The 16,712-nt window shown below is 43.7% G+C and overlaps 2 protein-coding genes across 4 annotated transcripts in view; one reads left to right on the top strand and one right to left on the bottom strand.

Moving 5' to 3' along the window:
• Positions 1–6,881, top strand: part of LOC115139991 (protein turtle homolog A-like) — a 41,227-nt gene extending 34,346 nt beyond the window's left edge. Inside the window, exons 19-22 of one of the 2 annotated variants that reach the window (XM_029677956.2) lie at positions 15–3,590; positions 3,747–3,916; positions 4,051–4,264; positions 5,164–6,881. In XM_029677956.2, coding sequence (XP_029533816.1) covers positions 15–3,590; positions 3,747–3,916; positions 4,051–4,226 — 3,922 coding nt within the window. In that variant the 3' untranslated portion in view covers positions 4,227–4,264; positions 5,164–6,881. The remainder of the gene's footprint in view (positions 1–14; positions 3,591–3,746; positions 3,917–4,050; positions 4,265–5,163) is intronic. The other variant, XM_029677958.2, reaches the window with a different exon arrangement.
• Positions 6,882–13,829: 6,948 nt separating this feature from the next.
• Positions 13,830–16,612, bottom strand: LOC115139990 (transmembrane protein 127-like). 2 transcript variants are annotated; one of them, XM_029677955.2, is made up of 4 exons: positions 16,490–16,612; positions 15,855–16,244; positions 15,583–15,747; positions 13,830–15,452 (listed from the first exon to the last, which is right to left on the bottom strand). In XM_029677955.2, exons 2-4 carry the CDS (start codon positions 16,096–16,098, stop codon positions 15,142–15,144), a joined length of 720 nt encoding a protein of 239 aa, XP_029533815.1. In that variant the 5' UTR covers positions 16,099–16,244; positions 16,490–16,612; the 3' UTR covers positions 13,830–15,141. The 2 variants fall into 2 exon arrangements, with proteins under 2 accessions (XP_029533815.1, XP_029533814.1); XM_029677954.2 differs by having other exon boundaries at positions 15,855–16,612.
• Positions 16,613–16,712: the final 100 nt, after the last annotated feature.

Here is a 16,712-nt window from a genome sequence, read left to right as displayed (position 1 = left end):
CTTCTCTTCCTCAGAGCTCGCTCGCCTTCTGACAGCCCCGACAGCGTCCTGAAGATCAAGTTTTGTCCTCCCCTGTCTTTCTTCCCCAACTCCTCGTCTTCCCAGGCTGATCGTTCCTCCTTCAATAAAGGCAGCCGTGGAGAGTACCAGGACCAGCGCAGGCAGCTCCTGTCCAGCTCTACTCCCCCACCACATTACACCCTCTTTGAGAGCCACCTGGGAGGTAAGGCCCCCTCACCCTCTGCTCTGGAGTCCATCTTAAGAGGCCCAGATGGACGTTTCATTGTCCAACCCCTGCCAGAGGCGCCTACTCTTTCCAACATGAAGACAGTCTTCCTACAAACCCAAAACAATAGGGGAGACAGCGGCACAGGGAGCAACCGGACATCTTTCAGAGACTCTCCGAAGTCCAGCAGTCTGAGCTCTGAGAGGGGAGAGGGAAAGGACTCCCCCCTGACAGTGGAGGTTACAGAACTCAGCAAGCCCCCTGCCTCCCCGGGCAGAGTGAGGGCAATGGCCAGGAACTTTTCCCGTCACGGCTGCTTCTACTCTGATGACGAGCAGGGCTTCTCAGAGGCTCTGCTGGAGAGAGCCAGTTTCCACTCTGATAGGAGTGAGAAGAGAGTCTGTGACTCCCTGAAAAGATACCGATCTGGGCACCCAGAGGACATCTTCCCCAGCCTGGGCAGGACAGCCAGACTGCTGGAGATGGACAGGCATCACCTAGCAGATTACCAACCCATGGAGAGAGAGAGCCAGCTGACTAACGCCAGCACACTGGTCTCACAGATTGACACAAGTGAACAAAAGCAGGATAACCTCAGAAAGTGTCGGCAGCTGGCCAAAGAGAGGGAGATGATGGAAAGGGAGCTGGATAACTATAATGCCAGCCAGAGGGAAAGGGAGTGGGAGAAAGAGGAGAACCAGCTTGAAAAGGCAACAAGCCCTAACAGAGAACTGGGCAGTTCAGGGGCTGAGGATCCTATATGGAAGCCACAGGACATTACCTTACGTCCCAAAGCCCACCGGGCGTCCGGGCAGACCCATCAGCTGTCGGACTATAGGAGGGCCTGCTACTTTGGGAACACCAGCAGCCCAATGGACCGGCTCTCTTCCTACATCCAATGGGACATCAGCCCAGTCACCTCCATCAGCAGCCTTGTTCCAGTGCAGAGCCCCTTAGAGAGCACCACGCCAAGATCCCAATATCCTCACCAACGTCATGCTGGGCTGTCTATGGAGGACTCACTACATGTGGACTGCTCACGCTGCCCAGTCACTCAATGCACCTCTCCATCTCAGCTCTCCACTACCTCAGAAAGACCACCTATCAGTCAAGGAACAGACAGAAACGTAGGCAGAGCCAGGTCAAGGAGTCCTGACAGAACTGTAGAAAGAGAGCAGGACATGTATCGTAGAAGGTCTATGGTTGAGGAGGGCTGGAGGGAGACAAAAGAGCCAGGGGGAGGTGACTTAAAACCAAGATCGTCCTTTGCTTATGGTACACAGCATCTGGAGCCAACAGCTGAAAGATCTGTTTCAGCAGAGCGAGTGAGGGCCACAGGTTCTGGCCAGCCATACCCAGGCACTGCACCATATAGTCTGTCTGAGAGAACAGAGACAATGGATGATAGGGAGAGATTAAATCAAATTCCCTCTGGTTGCTCTACCTTGCCATATGGTTACTCTACCTTGCTCCACAAAGCAGGGGCCAAAGGGAAAGTGAGAGGTGATCAAATTAGGGATGACCCTCAGAGTTCACTGTCAAATCATGAGCTGGAGAGAGAGGGTGTCAGGGCATGCTCCAGGAGTGATAGGGCTCTTTTTAGTGACAGCCCCAGTCAAATTTCCCCCTTAACTCTTCTGGAAGCGTGTGAGAGCGATCAGTCCCAGTTCTCTGCTGCTAGAATAACAGAGTCTTTCAAGAATAAGCCGGCAACCCAGGCACCCAAAATGTCCCCACTACAAACAAGTGCAATTCTGGAGTATTTGAGCCTCCCGGGTTTCATTGAGATGAGTGTGGACAACCCTGGGGATGAATCTGAACTCACAGACACTGCTTGCAAAAGCGTAGAGCCACAGACAGACACTTCTCTGGAAGGTAAGCCAGACGTGGTTCCAAAAAACTGGGATGTTCATGTGCAGGAGAAGCTAGAGAAAAGTTCAAGCCAAAACACAGTTTCTTTTTTAGAAAACAGACACTTTGTTGGTCCAGCAGGAACTTCAAAGGCAACTGAGAAGCCAGACTATAGATACTCTCTGCAAGTGCAAGCAAGAGATTCAAGCCACAGTGCTGCAATTCCAGACAGGTCCAAAACACTAGCACCCGGGTCAGAATACACGGGGAATTATCGTTATTATGAGCAGTCACAACCACTTATTAGTCAAAAGACAACAGGCTCAGAGAGACCACCAACGAGAATTGGTTTAAGTCCAGCCCAGACGTTGGCTAGTGCAGCTAAAAGCATGGCAGAAGTTGTGTTTAAACACACTAATACTTTTGCAGGGAAACCAGAGTCAGCTTCAGAACAATTCCAAAGACTTCATTCTCAGGGCAACGGGACTAATAAAATAGCCTCTAGGATCTATCAACACCCTGCACCGTTCATCAAGAAATCTCTGAGCATTGGGCCCTGCAGAACTCTTTCAGGCATGGGACAGCCTCGTCCATTCATAAAAAAGTCCATCAGCTTAGGGTCACAGAAATGGGAGCATTTTGAAAGACCAAGGACTTATGTCTCAGAGAAATGTTACTGGGATGAGTTCCCAAACCCAGACGTCCGGGTCAAATCGTATAGTTTAGGACGCACCCCTGCATCCTCCTTTTCCAGACCAGACCCCTCGTGGCGGGACGGGGTCCAGTTTAGACAGCCGAGTGTAGGAAGCTTGGAGAAGCCTCTGAATGCTGACAGATCCTTGGAAAGGCTTCAGTATGACAGATCCCTAGCCAGCTCTTCCTATACCTACCTCAGCCCCTCCATGTACCCACCAAGACAACCCCCAGTCTCTGTTAGACTAGACTTATCAGACCCGTGTAGACAGGCCAGTGCTTATCCTGATGCCGCCACGTCGCCTATCACATATCAGGATACTCTGAGGTCTGTAGAGCAAAGATATGTCTCTATGAACTCCTCAATACCCCAGTACCTACCTAGACTAGACCAGTACCTACCCAGACTAGACCAGTACCCACCCAGACCAGACCAGTACACACCCAGACCAGGCATGAGGGGAGACTACCCCAGACCGATGGAGTCCAAGAGGGGCCAACCGAGGCCCAACCTGCCCCGGATGTATAGCTGGCCTTCACCCTACCATGGTGGCCCTTTCCCAGCCAGGGATGTAGACAGTCATAGAGAGGCAGAGAGAGGGACAGGGAAGGGGGCAGGAGCTGAGGCAGAGATGAGCGACAACAGGGAAGGATGGAGGGCCAGTTATGCCAGTCAGAGCAGTGGGAGAGGTAGCGTTGGCCTCCTCCGTCAGTCCCTCTCTATCACTCCCGTCCTTCTCAGCTCCCCGGAGACAACAGAGGAAAGTGAGACACAGAGACACAGAGCTGAGATGGATCTACGTGAGTGGAGAAAAAAAAGGTGAAACTACCGCACCAGTCCAACATCACACACAGGTGTCTTCACAGCTGAAGAAATTGAGGATATTGCCAAAATGTCATTGATTTACTGTTAAATTATTGCTATTGTCCCCTGTATGTCTGACTCTGACTACTTGTTTTGTGTGTCTGTCATTAGAAGGAACACATCAGTAGATGAGAGTTATGAGTGGGATTCTGCTGATGTCTGTGTGGATTTGGAAGTCCTGGAGGCCATGAAGCCACAGGCGGGGGTAGGGAAGGGCAGGGGCCAGGGCAGACATGATCGAGTCCTTTCTGTGGCTGGCCTTCAGGACCTCTACAGGAAAGGTAAGACAATTGTATTTTATTATTCACCACACTGAATGTATCATATCATGTGCCTTTTGTTGTGGTTGTGGTGATGTGAGTTGTACCCATGATTCTTCCCATTCCATGCTGTTCCTCTCGATCCTGCCCCTCAGGCCCTCCTCCCTCAGTCAGTCCACCAGTTTCCAACCTACCTCACTGCCAATACACCCACTCCCTAAGTGAGGCGCGCTTCAATGCACTCCGCCTGGAGTACCAGGAGTACAGGCGCTCTCAGGGATCCTCCTGCACCAGTGATCCCTGCCTGCCTCCCTCCCGACACAGACTCTGACTCCAACTCAGCACTGCTCTCACTGCCTGCCCACCCTGGTCCGTTCCTCTCTGCCTGCTACTGTTACCCCCTCACCTTCTCTTTGACCTCTCACTGCCTGCCCACCCTGGATCGTTCCTCTCTGCCTGCTACTGTTACCCCCTCACCTTCTCTTTGACCTCTAACTGCCTGCCCACCCTGGTCCGTTCCTCTCTGCCTGCTACTGTTACCCCCTCACCTTCTCTTTGACCTCTAACTGCCTGCCCACCCTGGTCTGTTCCTCTCTGCCTGCTACTGTTACCCCCTCACCTTCTCTTTGACCTCTAACTGCCTGCCCACCCTCGTCCGTTCCTCTCTGCCTGCTACTGTTACCCCCTCACCTTCTCTTTGACCTCTCACTGCCTGCCCACCCTGGTCCGTTCCTCTCTGCCTGCTACTGTTACCCCCTCACCTTCTCTTTGACCTCTCACTGCCTGCCCACCCTGGTCCGTTCCTCTCTGCCTGCTACTGTTACCCCCTCACCTTCTCCTTGACCTCTCACTGCCTGCCCACCCTGGTCCGTTCCTCTCTGCCTGCTACTGTTACCCCCTCACCTTCTCTTTGACCTCTCACTGCCTGCTACTGTTACCCCCTCACCTTCTCTTTGACCTCTCTCTGCCTGCTACTGTTACCCCCTCACCTTCTCTTTGACCTCTCACTGCCTGCTACTGTTACCCCCTCACCTTCTCTTTGACCTCTCACTGCCTGCCTCTATCCCTGCTAGTTTTCATCCATCTGTTGTGAAATTGTGCATTCACTTTTTCTGTTTATTTTAGAACACTGTATTTTTTAAGCAAAGCACCAATTTATACTAGCTAATGGAATCCTAATCTCACAGTATTTTGATCTTTGTCTTTCTGAATCTTATATTGTTTGTCCTGGGAATGTGTTTAACGGTTTTTAACATTTTGTATTTCAGATATGTCAAAGAAAGGAACCAAATAGTTTCTCAGATGCAGAGAACTGACAGTACTGTGGTCCTGGATGTATGCTTGATATCTTTTTTGAAGCTTCATGCAACACCTCAAAATCCAAATCCTCCACAATCCAACTGGATCCTCTGTGGACAGAACACTGTCAAAAGTGTAACCAACTGAAAGAGACAGGATATGCTTGATCATATGGCGCACGTCGTACACACCAATTGCCACAGATATTGATACCTGTGTTGTGCCATCATTATTGACACAGAATAATACTTGGCCCTGATTGGAGCCTGTTATGAGATGCTGGATATTTATATTTCTTGTGTTTTGGTGAAACTGACCAGGAACCTTGCAAAGAGGCAAGTACAAATGTAAAACCAAAACAAAAAGTGTTTTATGGGCTTTTGGTAAGCTTGGACAATCAAACATAGTTGTCCCTCTTTAAAAAAGATCTTGGAAAAGTCCCTGGATTCATGCTTGTATATAACCACTTGGCCAGCTAATGGTGGCAAGCTATAACTTGTGCCTGAGATCTGTATTTCAAGTCCAAAGAGTATTTCACATCAAGGACAAAGTCTCTTTGCTTCCACCACCATTTTATGAAAATTGGTGAAAACATCAGTCAGTTTATGACAATGTATGGATCTGTATGTGAAAACACTGAATATGAAGATTTAGTACCGTACTCAACATAAACAGTATTTTGTCATTAGCCACCTAAATGGCATGTGCTTTGAGTGAGCGAGCCTTCATCTTTGTGTTGCATTGTTACAGTGAGTGGATAGCTAGCTCACCATTACCTGAGCAGAAAAACATGTTTATTCATTTCTCAATTAAACAGGTAAATCTCCCTCATTGTTGTGTTTGTAATTATACTCCGTTTTCTCCGCAGAGTATTTCAGACTAACAGGAAAGTGTTGAGTGATTGCTGTACTTTATGTGTCAATGCTTTCATATACTGTAGCCCTAGACAATTACACCTTGTATTGTTGGTACCATAGCAACTTAACATCTTAATCCTTGATCATATGAAAAATATGTTATAAAGTTGTCCATGACAGGGACAGGTTGTGTATCATCTTTGCTTTACCTTTGTCCCCCCAAAAAATGGTAGTTCACCATTCACAAATATGGTTGAACATTATTCCCAAACTAAGCCTATATTAAATTATTGGAATTCCAGAATAACAATACGGCTTGAGATTAAGTACTGTGTATAATGTATGTCATCACCTTTTGTACTACAAGCATTATTGAACATTATTGTATATTTATTAACATGAGTTTTGATATGCAACAATGTTTACATGCAAGTTCACATTATTGATGTGAAAAGCACACTGTGAATATACTCCATTAAGCTGAATTCTGCTGGAATAAGAAGTCTCCATTTAGTGTTGTACATTTTATATCCAAAATTGTGTCCTGACATTTGTTATTTAATAAAAAACTGTACTTTATAATGGAACTGTTTTACAGTAACCAAGAGAGATATTTCTTATACAATTTCATAAAAGGAAAGAATTGAAGCATGTATTATACTTAAGGAGCATTTGTACATCTGTACATTTGGAGTACATTGGCATTTTTTAAAATAAGTTTGATGTTTTGTACAAACTGGATGTTTTTTCAATATCTGCTCATTTGGTTGTTGTCATTGTCGTTTTTATTTTTGTATTGAATAAATGGTTTTATTCTGAATGTACCAGAATGTGACATTATGATTTGACATTGAAAAGTCTTGAACAGTGTCCTGAACTATCCAGTCTGCACCCATGTTCATTTTATTGGTAACTGTGAGATAAAACTCAAGAGTGAATCATTCACAGACTTTACACCTTTAGTTATTTCAGACTTTACACGAGGTCACCATTCAGTGAACTGGGTTCAAAACTGAGGGCAGCATAATTTGTGATTATTATGTTGTGTCCTACAGCACCACTCTTCTCAGACGGGATTTCAGCACAGTTTGTTCCTCCTCTCTTCTATGTTGGAGTTTAGGCTCTGTTTGATGAGACCCAATTACCACTCTTTCTCTCATGCCAATCGGCGCTAGGGTATGAGGCGTAATGCGTGCTATACCTCGAATGTAAAATATAATATTTAACTAACAACTGATAAGGCAATGCCGCAATTAGAGTGATTATTGGGAGACTCGAACTGCTGATGAAACGATAACCGGGAGTGACGACTTCTATGGGCAGGAGAGTGTACGATTGTAAGTGCAAACTTCACATCACACTTCTTTGGAAGAACGTTGAGAAGTGGAGGGAGCGAGGCAGCAGGGGGCACAATATGTAGCTACAGCTCAGACTGCTATAGAGTGTTACGTTGAATGACTAGCTAGTAGAGTCCAGGGGACTGATTGGAAGAAATGCTGGTTGATGTGATCACGTGCTGCTACAATTGCCTATTATATTTTGTTTGTTTGTGGTTAATATTGCTAGATAACTGTAGCAAGCTAGCTATATAATAACAGCAGCTAGTTAAACTAACTAGTTAGCTATATAGATCACGTTAAATTCGCCTCTATTGTGGTTACAGGATCTACATAGCTCTCTCACTAACGTTAGCTAGCCAACCAAGCTAAACTCAAGTCTATCGTAAATCGTTGAGTTAGCGGACGTGGCTAGCTAACTAGCTGTTTTAGATGCTGACCAGACTTTGCTTTTTTAGCTAATCTAGATTGCTAGTTAGCTATATAGTAAACAAAAGGGCTAATGTTACGACACTGAATGATGTTTCCTAAGCTTGTTAGGTTGAAGCCATCTGTGTGTGATCGTGAGTTTGAGAGGAGTAGCTAGCTAGTATGAGAGGGAGCGAATGAATGCATCTGGGGAATACCTTAGCCTCACATGGCATCTGATTATCGCAATACTGTAATTTATGCATGGCAACACATGATGTCATGACACATTCTTATGAGGTATAGCTAAGCTACATTATCAGTTGTGTGTCTGTCTCCGAGTTATATCTTTATAGAGTTATATCTTTATAGTGGAAGATACCTGAGTTGATTCCAGACCAGCTGGACAGGACTATCAGACTTCAAGAGGAACCGATGTTTAGCTTTTGTCAGGTCACACACACGTTTCCACACACAAACCTACAACATGTCTCCGTGTAGCCGATATGAAATTGCTAGCTAGTTGGCGGTGGTGCGCCCTACGGCGTTTCAATCGGTGACGTCACCTGCTCTGAGACCTTGAAGTAGTGGTTCCCCTTGCTCTGCAAGAGCCGCAGCTTTTATTTTTTATTTTTCACCTTTATTTAACCAGGTAGGCTAGTTGAGAACAGGTTCTCATTTGCAACTGCGACCTGGCCAAGATAAAGCATAGCAGAGTGAACAGACAACACAGAGTTACACATGGAGTAAACAATTAACAAGTCAATAACACAGTAGAGAAAAAAAGGGGAGTCTATATACAATGTGTGCAAAAGGCATGAGGAGGTAGGCGAATAATTACAATATTGCAGATTAACACTGGAGTGATAAATGATCAGATGATCATGTACAGGTAGAGATATTTGTGTGCAAAAGAGCAGAAAGGTAAATAAATAAAAACTGTGGGGGTGAGGTAGGTGAAAATGGGTGGGCTATTTACCAATAGATTATGTACAGCTGCAGCGATCGGTTAGCTGCTCAGATAGCTGATGTTTGAAGTTGGTGAGGGAGATAAAAGTCTCCAACTTCAGCGATTTTTGCAAATCGTTCCAGTCACAGGCAGCAGAGTACTGCCTTCCGGAGACACCTGAAACCCCACCTCTTTCAGGAATACCTAGGATAGGATAAAGTAATCCTTCTCACCCCCCCCCCTTAAAAGATTTAGATGCACTATTGTAAAGTGGCTGTTCCACTGGATGTCTTAAGGTGAACGCACCAATTTGTAAGTCGCTAGAGCATACAAGTCGCAGTGGTGGGTAGTATAAGGTGCTTTAGTGACAAAACGGATGGCACTGTGATAAACTGCATCCAGTTTGCTGAGAAGAGTGTTGGAAGCCATTTTGTAGATGACATCGCCGAAGTCGAGGATCGGTAGGATAGTCAGTTTTACTAGGGTAAGCTTGGCAGCGTGAGTGAAGGAGGCTTTGTTGCGGAATAGAAAGCCGACTCTTGATTTGATTTTCGATTGGAGATGTTTGATATGGGTCTGGAAGGAGAGTTTGCAGTCTAGCCAGACACCTAGTTACTTATAGGTGTCCACATATTCAAGGTCGGAACCATCCAGTGTGGTGATGCTAGTCGGGCAAGCGGGTGCAGGCAGCGATCGGTTGAAAAGCATGCATTTGGTTTTACTAGCGTTTAAGAGCAGTTGGAGGCCACGGAAGGAGTGTTGTATGGCATTGAAGCTCGATTGGAGGTTAGATGGCACAGTGTCCGATGACGGGCCGAAAGTGTATAGAATGGTGTCGTCTGCGTAGAGGTGGATCAGGGAATCGCCCGCAGCAAGAGCAACATCATTGATATACACAGAGAAAAGAGTCGGCCCGAGAATTGAACCCTGTGGCACCCCCATAGAGACTGCCAGAGGACCGGACAACATGCCCTCCGATTTGACACACTGAACTCTGTCTGCAAAGTAATTGGTGAACCAGGCAAGGCAGTCATCCGAAAAGCCGAGGCTACTGAGTCTGCCGATAAGAATATGGTGATTGACAGAGTCGAAAGCCTTGGCAAGGTCGATGAAGACGGCTGCACAGTACTGTTTTTTATCGATGGCGGTTATGATGTCGTTTAGTACCTTGAGTGTGGCTGAGGTGCACCCGTGACCGGCTCGGAAACCAGATTGCATAGCGGAGAAGGTACGGTGGGATTCGAGATGGTCAGTGACCTGTTTGTTGACTTGGCTTTCGAAGACCTTAGATAGGCAGGGCAGAATGGATATAGGTCTGTAACAGTTTGGGTCCAGGGTGTCTCACCCTTTGAAGAGGGGGATGACTGCGGCAGCTTTCCAATCCTTGGGGATCTCAGACGATATGAAAGAGAGGTTGAACAGGCTGGTAATAGGGGTTGCGACAATGGCGGCGGATAGTTTCAGAAATAGAGGGTCCAGATTGTCAAGCCCAGCAGATTTATACGGGTCCAGGTTTTGCAGCTCTTTCAGAACATCTGCTATCTGGATTTGGGTAAAGGAGAACCTGGAGAGGCTTGGGCGAGGAGCTGCGGGGGGGCCGGAGCTGTTGGCCGAGGTAGGAGTAGCCAGGCGGAAGGCATGGCCAGCCGTTGAGAAATGCTTGTTGAAGTTTTCGATAATCATGGATTTGTCGGTGGTGACCGTGTTCCCTAGCCTCAGTGCAGTGGGCAGCTGGGAGGAGGTGCTCTTGTTCTCCATGGACTTCACAGTGTCCCAGAACTTTTTGGAGTTGGAGCTACAGGATGCAAACTTCTGCCTTTTGTGTAGCGATGGGTAACAATGCTTCGAGGGTGACTGTTCGCGCCTGGTTCGCGCCCAGGTCGGGGCGAGGGGACGGCCGTAAAGTCTATATTGTTACATCTGCATCATAAATTACAGTGTATTCCCCAGCCCAATCTAGTGACCACCGTCCTCGGCTCAGCCAGCCTAAAGCCCAATCTAGTGACCACCTTGATTTTGACCACCTCCTTGCTTGTTCTGCCCACTAAGCTCCCACTGTAAACAACACAGATTAGTTATAAATATTTTTGGCAATAGTTTCAATTTGAGGTGGCACATTGTTGGCGTTCGCATGCTTCCTAGCCGGAAGAGTTACTACATATATTTTTTTATTTAAACTTTATTGAATTAGGCAAGTGAGTTTTTTTATTTTTTCATTTTTTATTAACAACAAATCAATACATAAAGCACACGAGGGAACACAAGCATACATAGATTACAAACCATGGACAATCGAGCTAGGAGGTACAATATCACATTACAATTACACAAGGACCTTAAGGGACATACATATACTTACAATTCTAACAGCTTTTTTGTTAGTAAAGCATTTAACTGTCTTAAAATACAGTTCAATTTCTTTTTTGAAGGGTATTAAATGTGGTTTTCTGTTTGTAAATTTACATTTGTGTATATGAAATTTGGCCAAAAGAATAATGAAATAAATTACATGAAAATGTTTCAGCTTATTTCTATTGTATGTAAAGAATTCAAACACTACATCTCTCAACAATAGAGTAAAATATTCATAAATGTGTTCAATTATAAACCTAAACCAAGTCTTGCCACAGTTTTCTTACATTCATACAATGCCAAAAAAGATGCAACACTGTTTCTGGGTGGTCATTACAAAAGGAGCAATTTGAGTTGATGTTTTCCTTAAACTTCTTCATATAGTGGTTGGCAGGATAATATTTATGAATAATTTTAAAGGAAACTTCCTTAATTTTGTTAACAAGTAGGTATGTGTGTGGCAACATCCAAACTTTTTTCCAACATATATTATCAAAAAACCCATTCCAATAAAGGCATGACATAGATACAACATCCTGCTGAAACAAGGATCGTATCGCTCTGTTGTTGAATGGACCAAAAGAGAAACAAATCTTTCCTACTGATGAGTCAACAGGGTCAATAGAAGGTAGGCTCTGAGGGTCAGGTCTTGACACGTTCCTGAATAACATAGCAACACCTGAGGGAATGGCATCTAAAACAATTGCAAAAGCTACTTGTTCAGAAAATAATTTGTAAAATTCTGATGTAATTCCATCAACACCTGGTGATTTATTGTTCTTTAGATGTTTGATAGACTCTATAATCTCTTCAACTTTGATGGGTTCATCACACTGTTTAGATTCTATATCACTGATAGAGTGAACATTTTTCAGTGAGTTAAAAAACATATCTGTGGATTCCTGACAATACGTGGAGCTATACAATTTTCTGTAAAAATTGCTACAGTATTTACAAATTAATTTTTGGTCTTGTGTAATAACATCATCAATGTTTAACTTGTGGATAGTGTTATTTTTAGAGTGAAATTTCTCAAGTCTAAAGAAATAGGATGAATTCTGTTCTCCCTCTTCAATCCATTTTTTCCTAGATCTAATAAAGGCTCCTTCTGCTTTTAATTTATATATATTATCCAGTTTATTTTGTAACTCAATTAGTTCAATCTTCTCCTCCCCCGAGAGGTCTGCTGGGGACCTCTGAGAAAGGGAAGGCATCTTAATGATCACCTTTTCCTCCTCAGCTCTTCTGGTCTTAGCAAGATTACTACCATCTTTTCTAAGGTATTTGGACACCTCAAATAGGCAAGTGAGTTAAGAACAAATTCTTATTTCCAATGATGGCCAAACCCGGACGACGTTGGGCCAATTGTGTGCCGCCCTTTGGGACTCCCAATCACGGCTGGATGTTACGCAGCCTGGATTCAAACCAGGAACTGCAGTGACGCCTCTTGCAGTGAGATGCAGTGCCTTAGACTTTGCGGACCTCGGGAGCCCATATTATGACACAATTTTGTGACGTTTTGGACTTCGGTAAAGTTTTTTTTCAGCTGCATTGGGTCTTTTACTTAATTATAAGGAATTACCACTCTACAAGATCCCTGTAACACCTAAAGATGTGCAATTGTTTTAGATGCCATTCCCGCAGGTGTTGCTTTATTTTTCAGGAACGTGTCAAGGCCTGACCCTCAGAACATACTTAAGATTAACCCTGTTGACTCATCAGTAGGAAATATTTGTTTCTCTTTTGGTCCATCCAACAACAATTACTAGCCTTCTTTCAGCAGGATGTTGTATCTATACCTCATGTCATGCCTTTATTGGAATGGTTTTATTGATCATATATGTTGAAAAAGGTTTGGATGTTGCCACACACATACGTACTTACTGTATTAACAAAATTAAGGACGTTTAAAAATTTTTTAAAAACATGAATATTATCCTGCCAACCACTATATGAAGAAGTTTAAGAAAAACATCAATTCAAATTGTACCTTTTGTAATGACCTCCCAGGTGTTGCATCTTTTTTGGCATTGTATTCATGTAATGAATCTGTGGCAAGACATCAGTAGATGTATAATTGAACACATTTATGAAGATTTTACACTTATGGAGAGATGTACTACTTGGATTCTTTACCTACGATAGAAATAAGTTGAAACAATTATGTAATTAATTGTATTATTCTTTTGGCCCAATTTCATATTCACAAATGTACATTTACAAACAAAACACCACATTTTCTTACCTTACAAAAGTAAATTGAACCATAAGACAACTATACTCTACCAACAAAAAAACTAAGAGTTATAAATGTGTGTGTATGTCCCTTAAGGTCCATGTGTAATGTGATATTGTACCCCCTAGCCCAATTGTCCTTTGTATATTCTTTATACACATAGATCTCACTGTGTTCCACCATGTACTTTTTGTATTGATTTGTTGTTAATAATAATGATTTAAAAAAAGGGGTTTTAATATTAGATTAATTCTGACTATTTTGAGAGAAGTGTACTACTGGCTACGACGTCTCAAAATGGAAATACAGTACTATTACCACTTTTCTCTCGTTTTTAAGCGAAGGCCTTTTAAGGGACTATGCGAGCACACTCGTTCGGTTCTCCTAGGCTAGGCGCTAACCGAACTGAAGCATGCCCCCTTTAGTACCCTTGTGGAGCCGGGTACGAGCCTACATTTACAGTTCTTACATTGAAAGCAATTATCTAAAAGAAAAATTGGACAATTTCTTTTTATTTCGAATATGACCTGCTTTTGTATAAACAGTCCACAATACATGTTTACAGACTGATGAAAGTAAAGCAACAATGAGGGGAAAGGCTCAAATAAAATAAACAATAGAGCAACAAATCACCTATGGTAAAAGTATATTATTAACCACATTTATAAAAAATAAAAAAAAGTAAGCAGTACAGGGCTGAATCTGAACACAAGTTAAGATATGTGTGTGTAAGATTCCATCCCAAATAATTACAATCAGATTCTCACTATCTTGAGGATCAAGGGGGAAGAACTCATGCACAGACAACACACAACTGTCACATAACTCAAGCCAAGTAATCACAAAGTACAATTAAGAGTTGTCAATCAGTTGTGTATATTTAAGTGAAATTACTTAATTTATGAAATGACCAATGCATTGTGGATTGATGATTCTACAATGACGTTCTACCCATTTTCCCCATTGTTAAAATGAGAAAATAATGTTCCTCTAGTTGTCCAACATAGGAACATCTTGAATAACATCCATTGCAATATGAGACACTTCACATTTCTCATGGTTTTCCATCAATTACTTTCACAGCAATGAGTGCCTAACTCACTAGCCATAATAATGTAAAATAACTTTATTTTACTACCATAACAAACCAATTTTCAATTGAAAAATAAATGTCCACAATTCAGTGTCTGTGTAATCTTGGTGCCTTTTATTAGGTTTAACTGATAAAATGTCAAATAATATTCACATGGCAGGCAAGTCACCAAGTTTTGGATGTTCAGTGGGTATTTAATGCTTCAAACCAAGGGCCAAATACTACTGCCACACTGTGGAACCACGAAACTTTGTTGAAAACTTGACCTTTGTCAAGCCATGACTGTCATACACTGTCATATACCAAGTTGAGTCTCAACCCATATCTGATCATTCAATAACCAGGCGTAGACCCAAACCACACAGTGAATTAACACCCCATATATTACCACTTTCTCTTGCTTTACATGTATGGGTCAAGACCTTAATGCCATTTACATGCAAATTACTAAAAGCTTCAGTGGTGAAAATAAGATTCAAGTATTGAATCTCTGCCATCATAAAAGGAAGCTTTCATGCACTCAAGCACCCACAATCAAGAAATAAGTGTGTTCATTAGTGTGTTGATAAAGGAAAGGAGAATAAGCTATTTGCAGAGAATATCCATTTGGTACAATTATTGGATCACATATCTGTATACGTGTTTGTTACGAGGCCAAAAGTGGTACTCATAGAGAAGCCTGGATGTAAGAGAAAGAATCGGCCGTCTGGCAACATTAAGGCATGTATGCAGGAGGCGGCTGGAACTGGTTGGCAATGTCATAATCAGCAGGATATGTTTCACTGCTCTCCTCCATCTCTGAGAGAAGCTCCAGAGCCTGCTCTTCCTCCTCTGTGGGGTAGTGGCGCAGCAGGTTGGCAGCTGTGGCCAGAATAGAGGCTCCACCAGCCCCCGCCACCAGGTAAAAGCTGATGGCAAAAGTGACGTAGATGAGGGATCCGTGGTACTTCTTGTGCTGCTGCTGTAGTGACAAGATGAGCTCTGAGGCCCAGTAGCAGAACCCGATCACTGTGGCACACTGCAGCACTGAAACCATACAAAATAACAGCAAACGGGAAAATATTGTTTTGTTTCTACCTTGCCTTGCAATTGTTTTCACACTCTTTAGCTGAAAAGCTCATTCCCTCCCCCTTCCACCGCCCAAAACCATTCATACCTGTGAGAATGTGTGCAAATGCATATCTGCGGGTGATCTTGAGGGCAGGGTGCTTGGGTCCAAAGACATCCAACAGGAAAGCTGTCAGGCTGCACAGGATGCCCAGGAAGCAGAATGCAGCAATGACCCTTATCAGTAAGATGGTCTGGGAGTTCATGCAGTAATCTTTAGGAGAAGTTCGTGATAGTTAACACAAACCACAGGTCTTGTAAACATGCCAACGTGATTTCACATTCGGTGCTTGAGCCACTGTTGACAATATCATTACTTACCCTCCATGAGTTTTGGGTCAATGTATCCCAGGACATCAGCCACTCCAAGCTCCTGCCTGGGACACGTCCCTCCATGAACTCGGACCCAAGCTGGTTCAGCCAATGCCGTACACAGAGCCGTGATGGAGAGTGCTCCGGGGAGGGCAGATGCCAGGCTTCGCTCTGGCTGCTTGGGCAGTGCGGTACCCCCTCTCCTTCGCCGGCTTCCAGGGACAGTGGCACCAGGTGGTGCATACATTGTCATTCAATTCCCGCTTTGTCTTCAACCAGGACTCAGTGCCTGATGTATATCTATGTTATGTCACTCAAAGGACGGACAGCTTTTGTTTTGACAATGCGCCCTTCCGCCTGTGAAATAATCAGCTCACCAAAACCGATAGTTAAGGTCAACTGGTTACATTATTTGTCAAATAAATAAGTTTCAACTGTTGGGTGTGATATGATAAATGACTAAAAAAATAGACAGATAATTTTCAGTCTAACTAGCTAAGATCTCGACCTAGGCCTGTTAGCAGCATAAGTTAGCTATCTAGTTCGTTTTAGACGTATAACGTTAGCTAGCTAAGTATAAACTCATAATTGAAACAGTAACGTGAACTGGCATAATAAATACAATCTTATGATATGATACTTACAATCTGGCCAATAAATGTATCTAAAACGCGAACATCAGGATTTATACTAGCTCTCACGTTAAAAACAAAAACAAAAGGCAGCCAATTCGCTAGCTAGCTTCCTGTAAAATTGTTTCCTTCCTTGTTATTCATCACAAACCAAGGTATTTTAGTGGTTATTACCGCCATCTACTGGGTTATTGTACAGCTACACACCAGAAATCACGCGCAATGTTCACCCTGT

The sequence above is a fragment of the Oncorhynchus nerka genome, linkage group LG13 (assembly GCF_034236695.1).
Source record: "Oncorhynchus nerka isolate Pitt River linkage group LG13, Oner_Uvic_2.0, whole genome shotgun sequence".
Lineage (NCBI taxonomy): Eukaryota > Metazoa > Chordata > Actinopteri > Salmoniformes > Salmonidae > Oncorhynchus > Oncorhynchus nerka.
The sequence above is the reverse complement of the archived record's forward strand: the minus strand, read 5'-3'. Positions and strand labels throughout refer to the sequence as shown.

Bases quoted from the DNA above. Each gene is read 5' to 3' on its own strand.
- LOC115139990 (XM_029677954.2), bottom strand. From the start codon at position 16,098: ATGACAATGTATGCACCACCTGGTGCCACTGTCCCTGGAAGCCGGCGA. The intron at 15,748-15,854 runs GTAAGTAATGAT...CTTCTCCTAAAG, and splicing joins TGACCCAAAACTCATGGAGG to ATTACTGCATGAACTCCCAG. The intron at 15,453-15,582 runs GTATGAATGGTT...GTATGGTTTCAG, and splicing joins ATTTGCACACATTCTCACAG to TGCTGCAGTGTGCCACAGTG.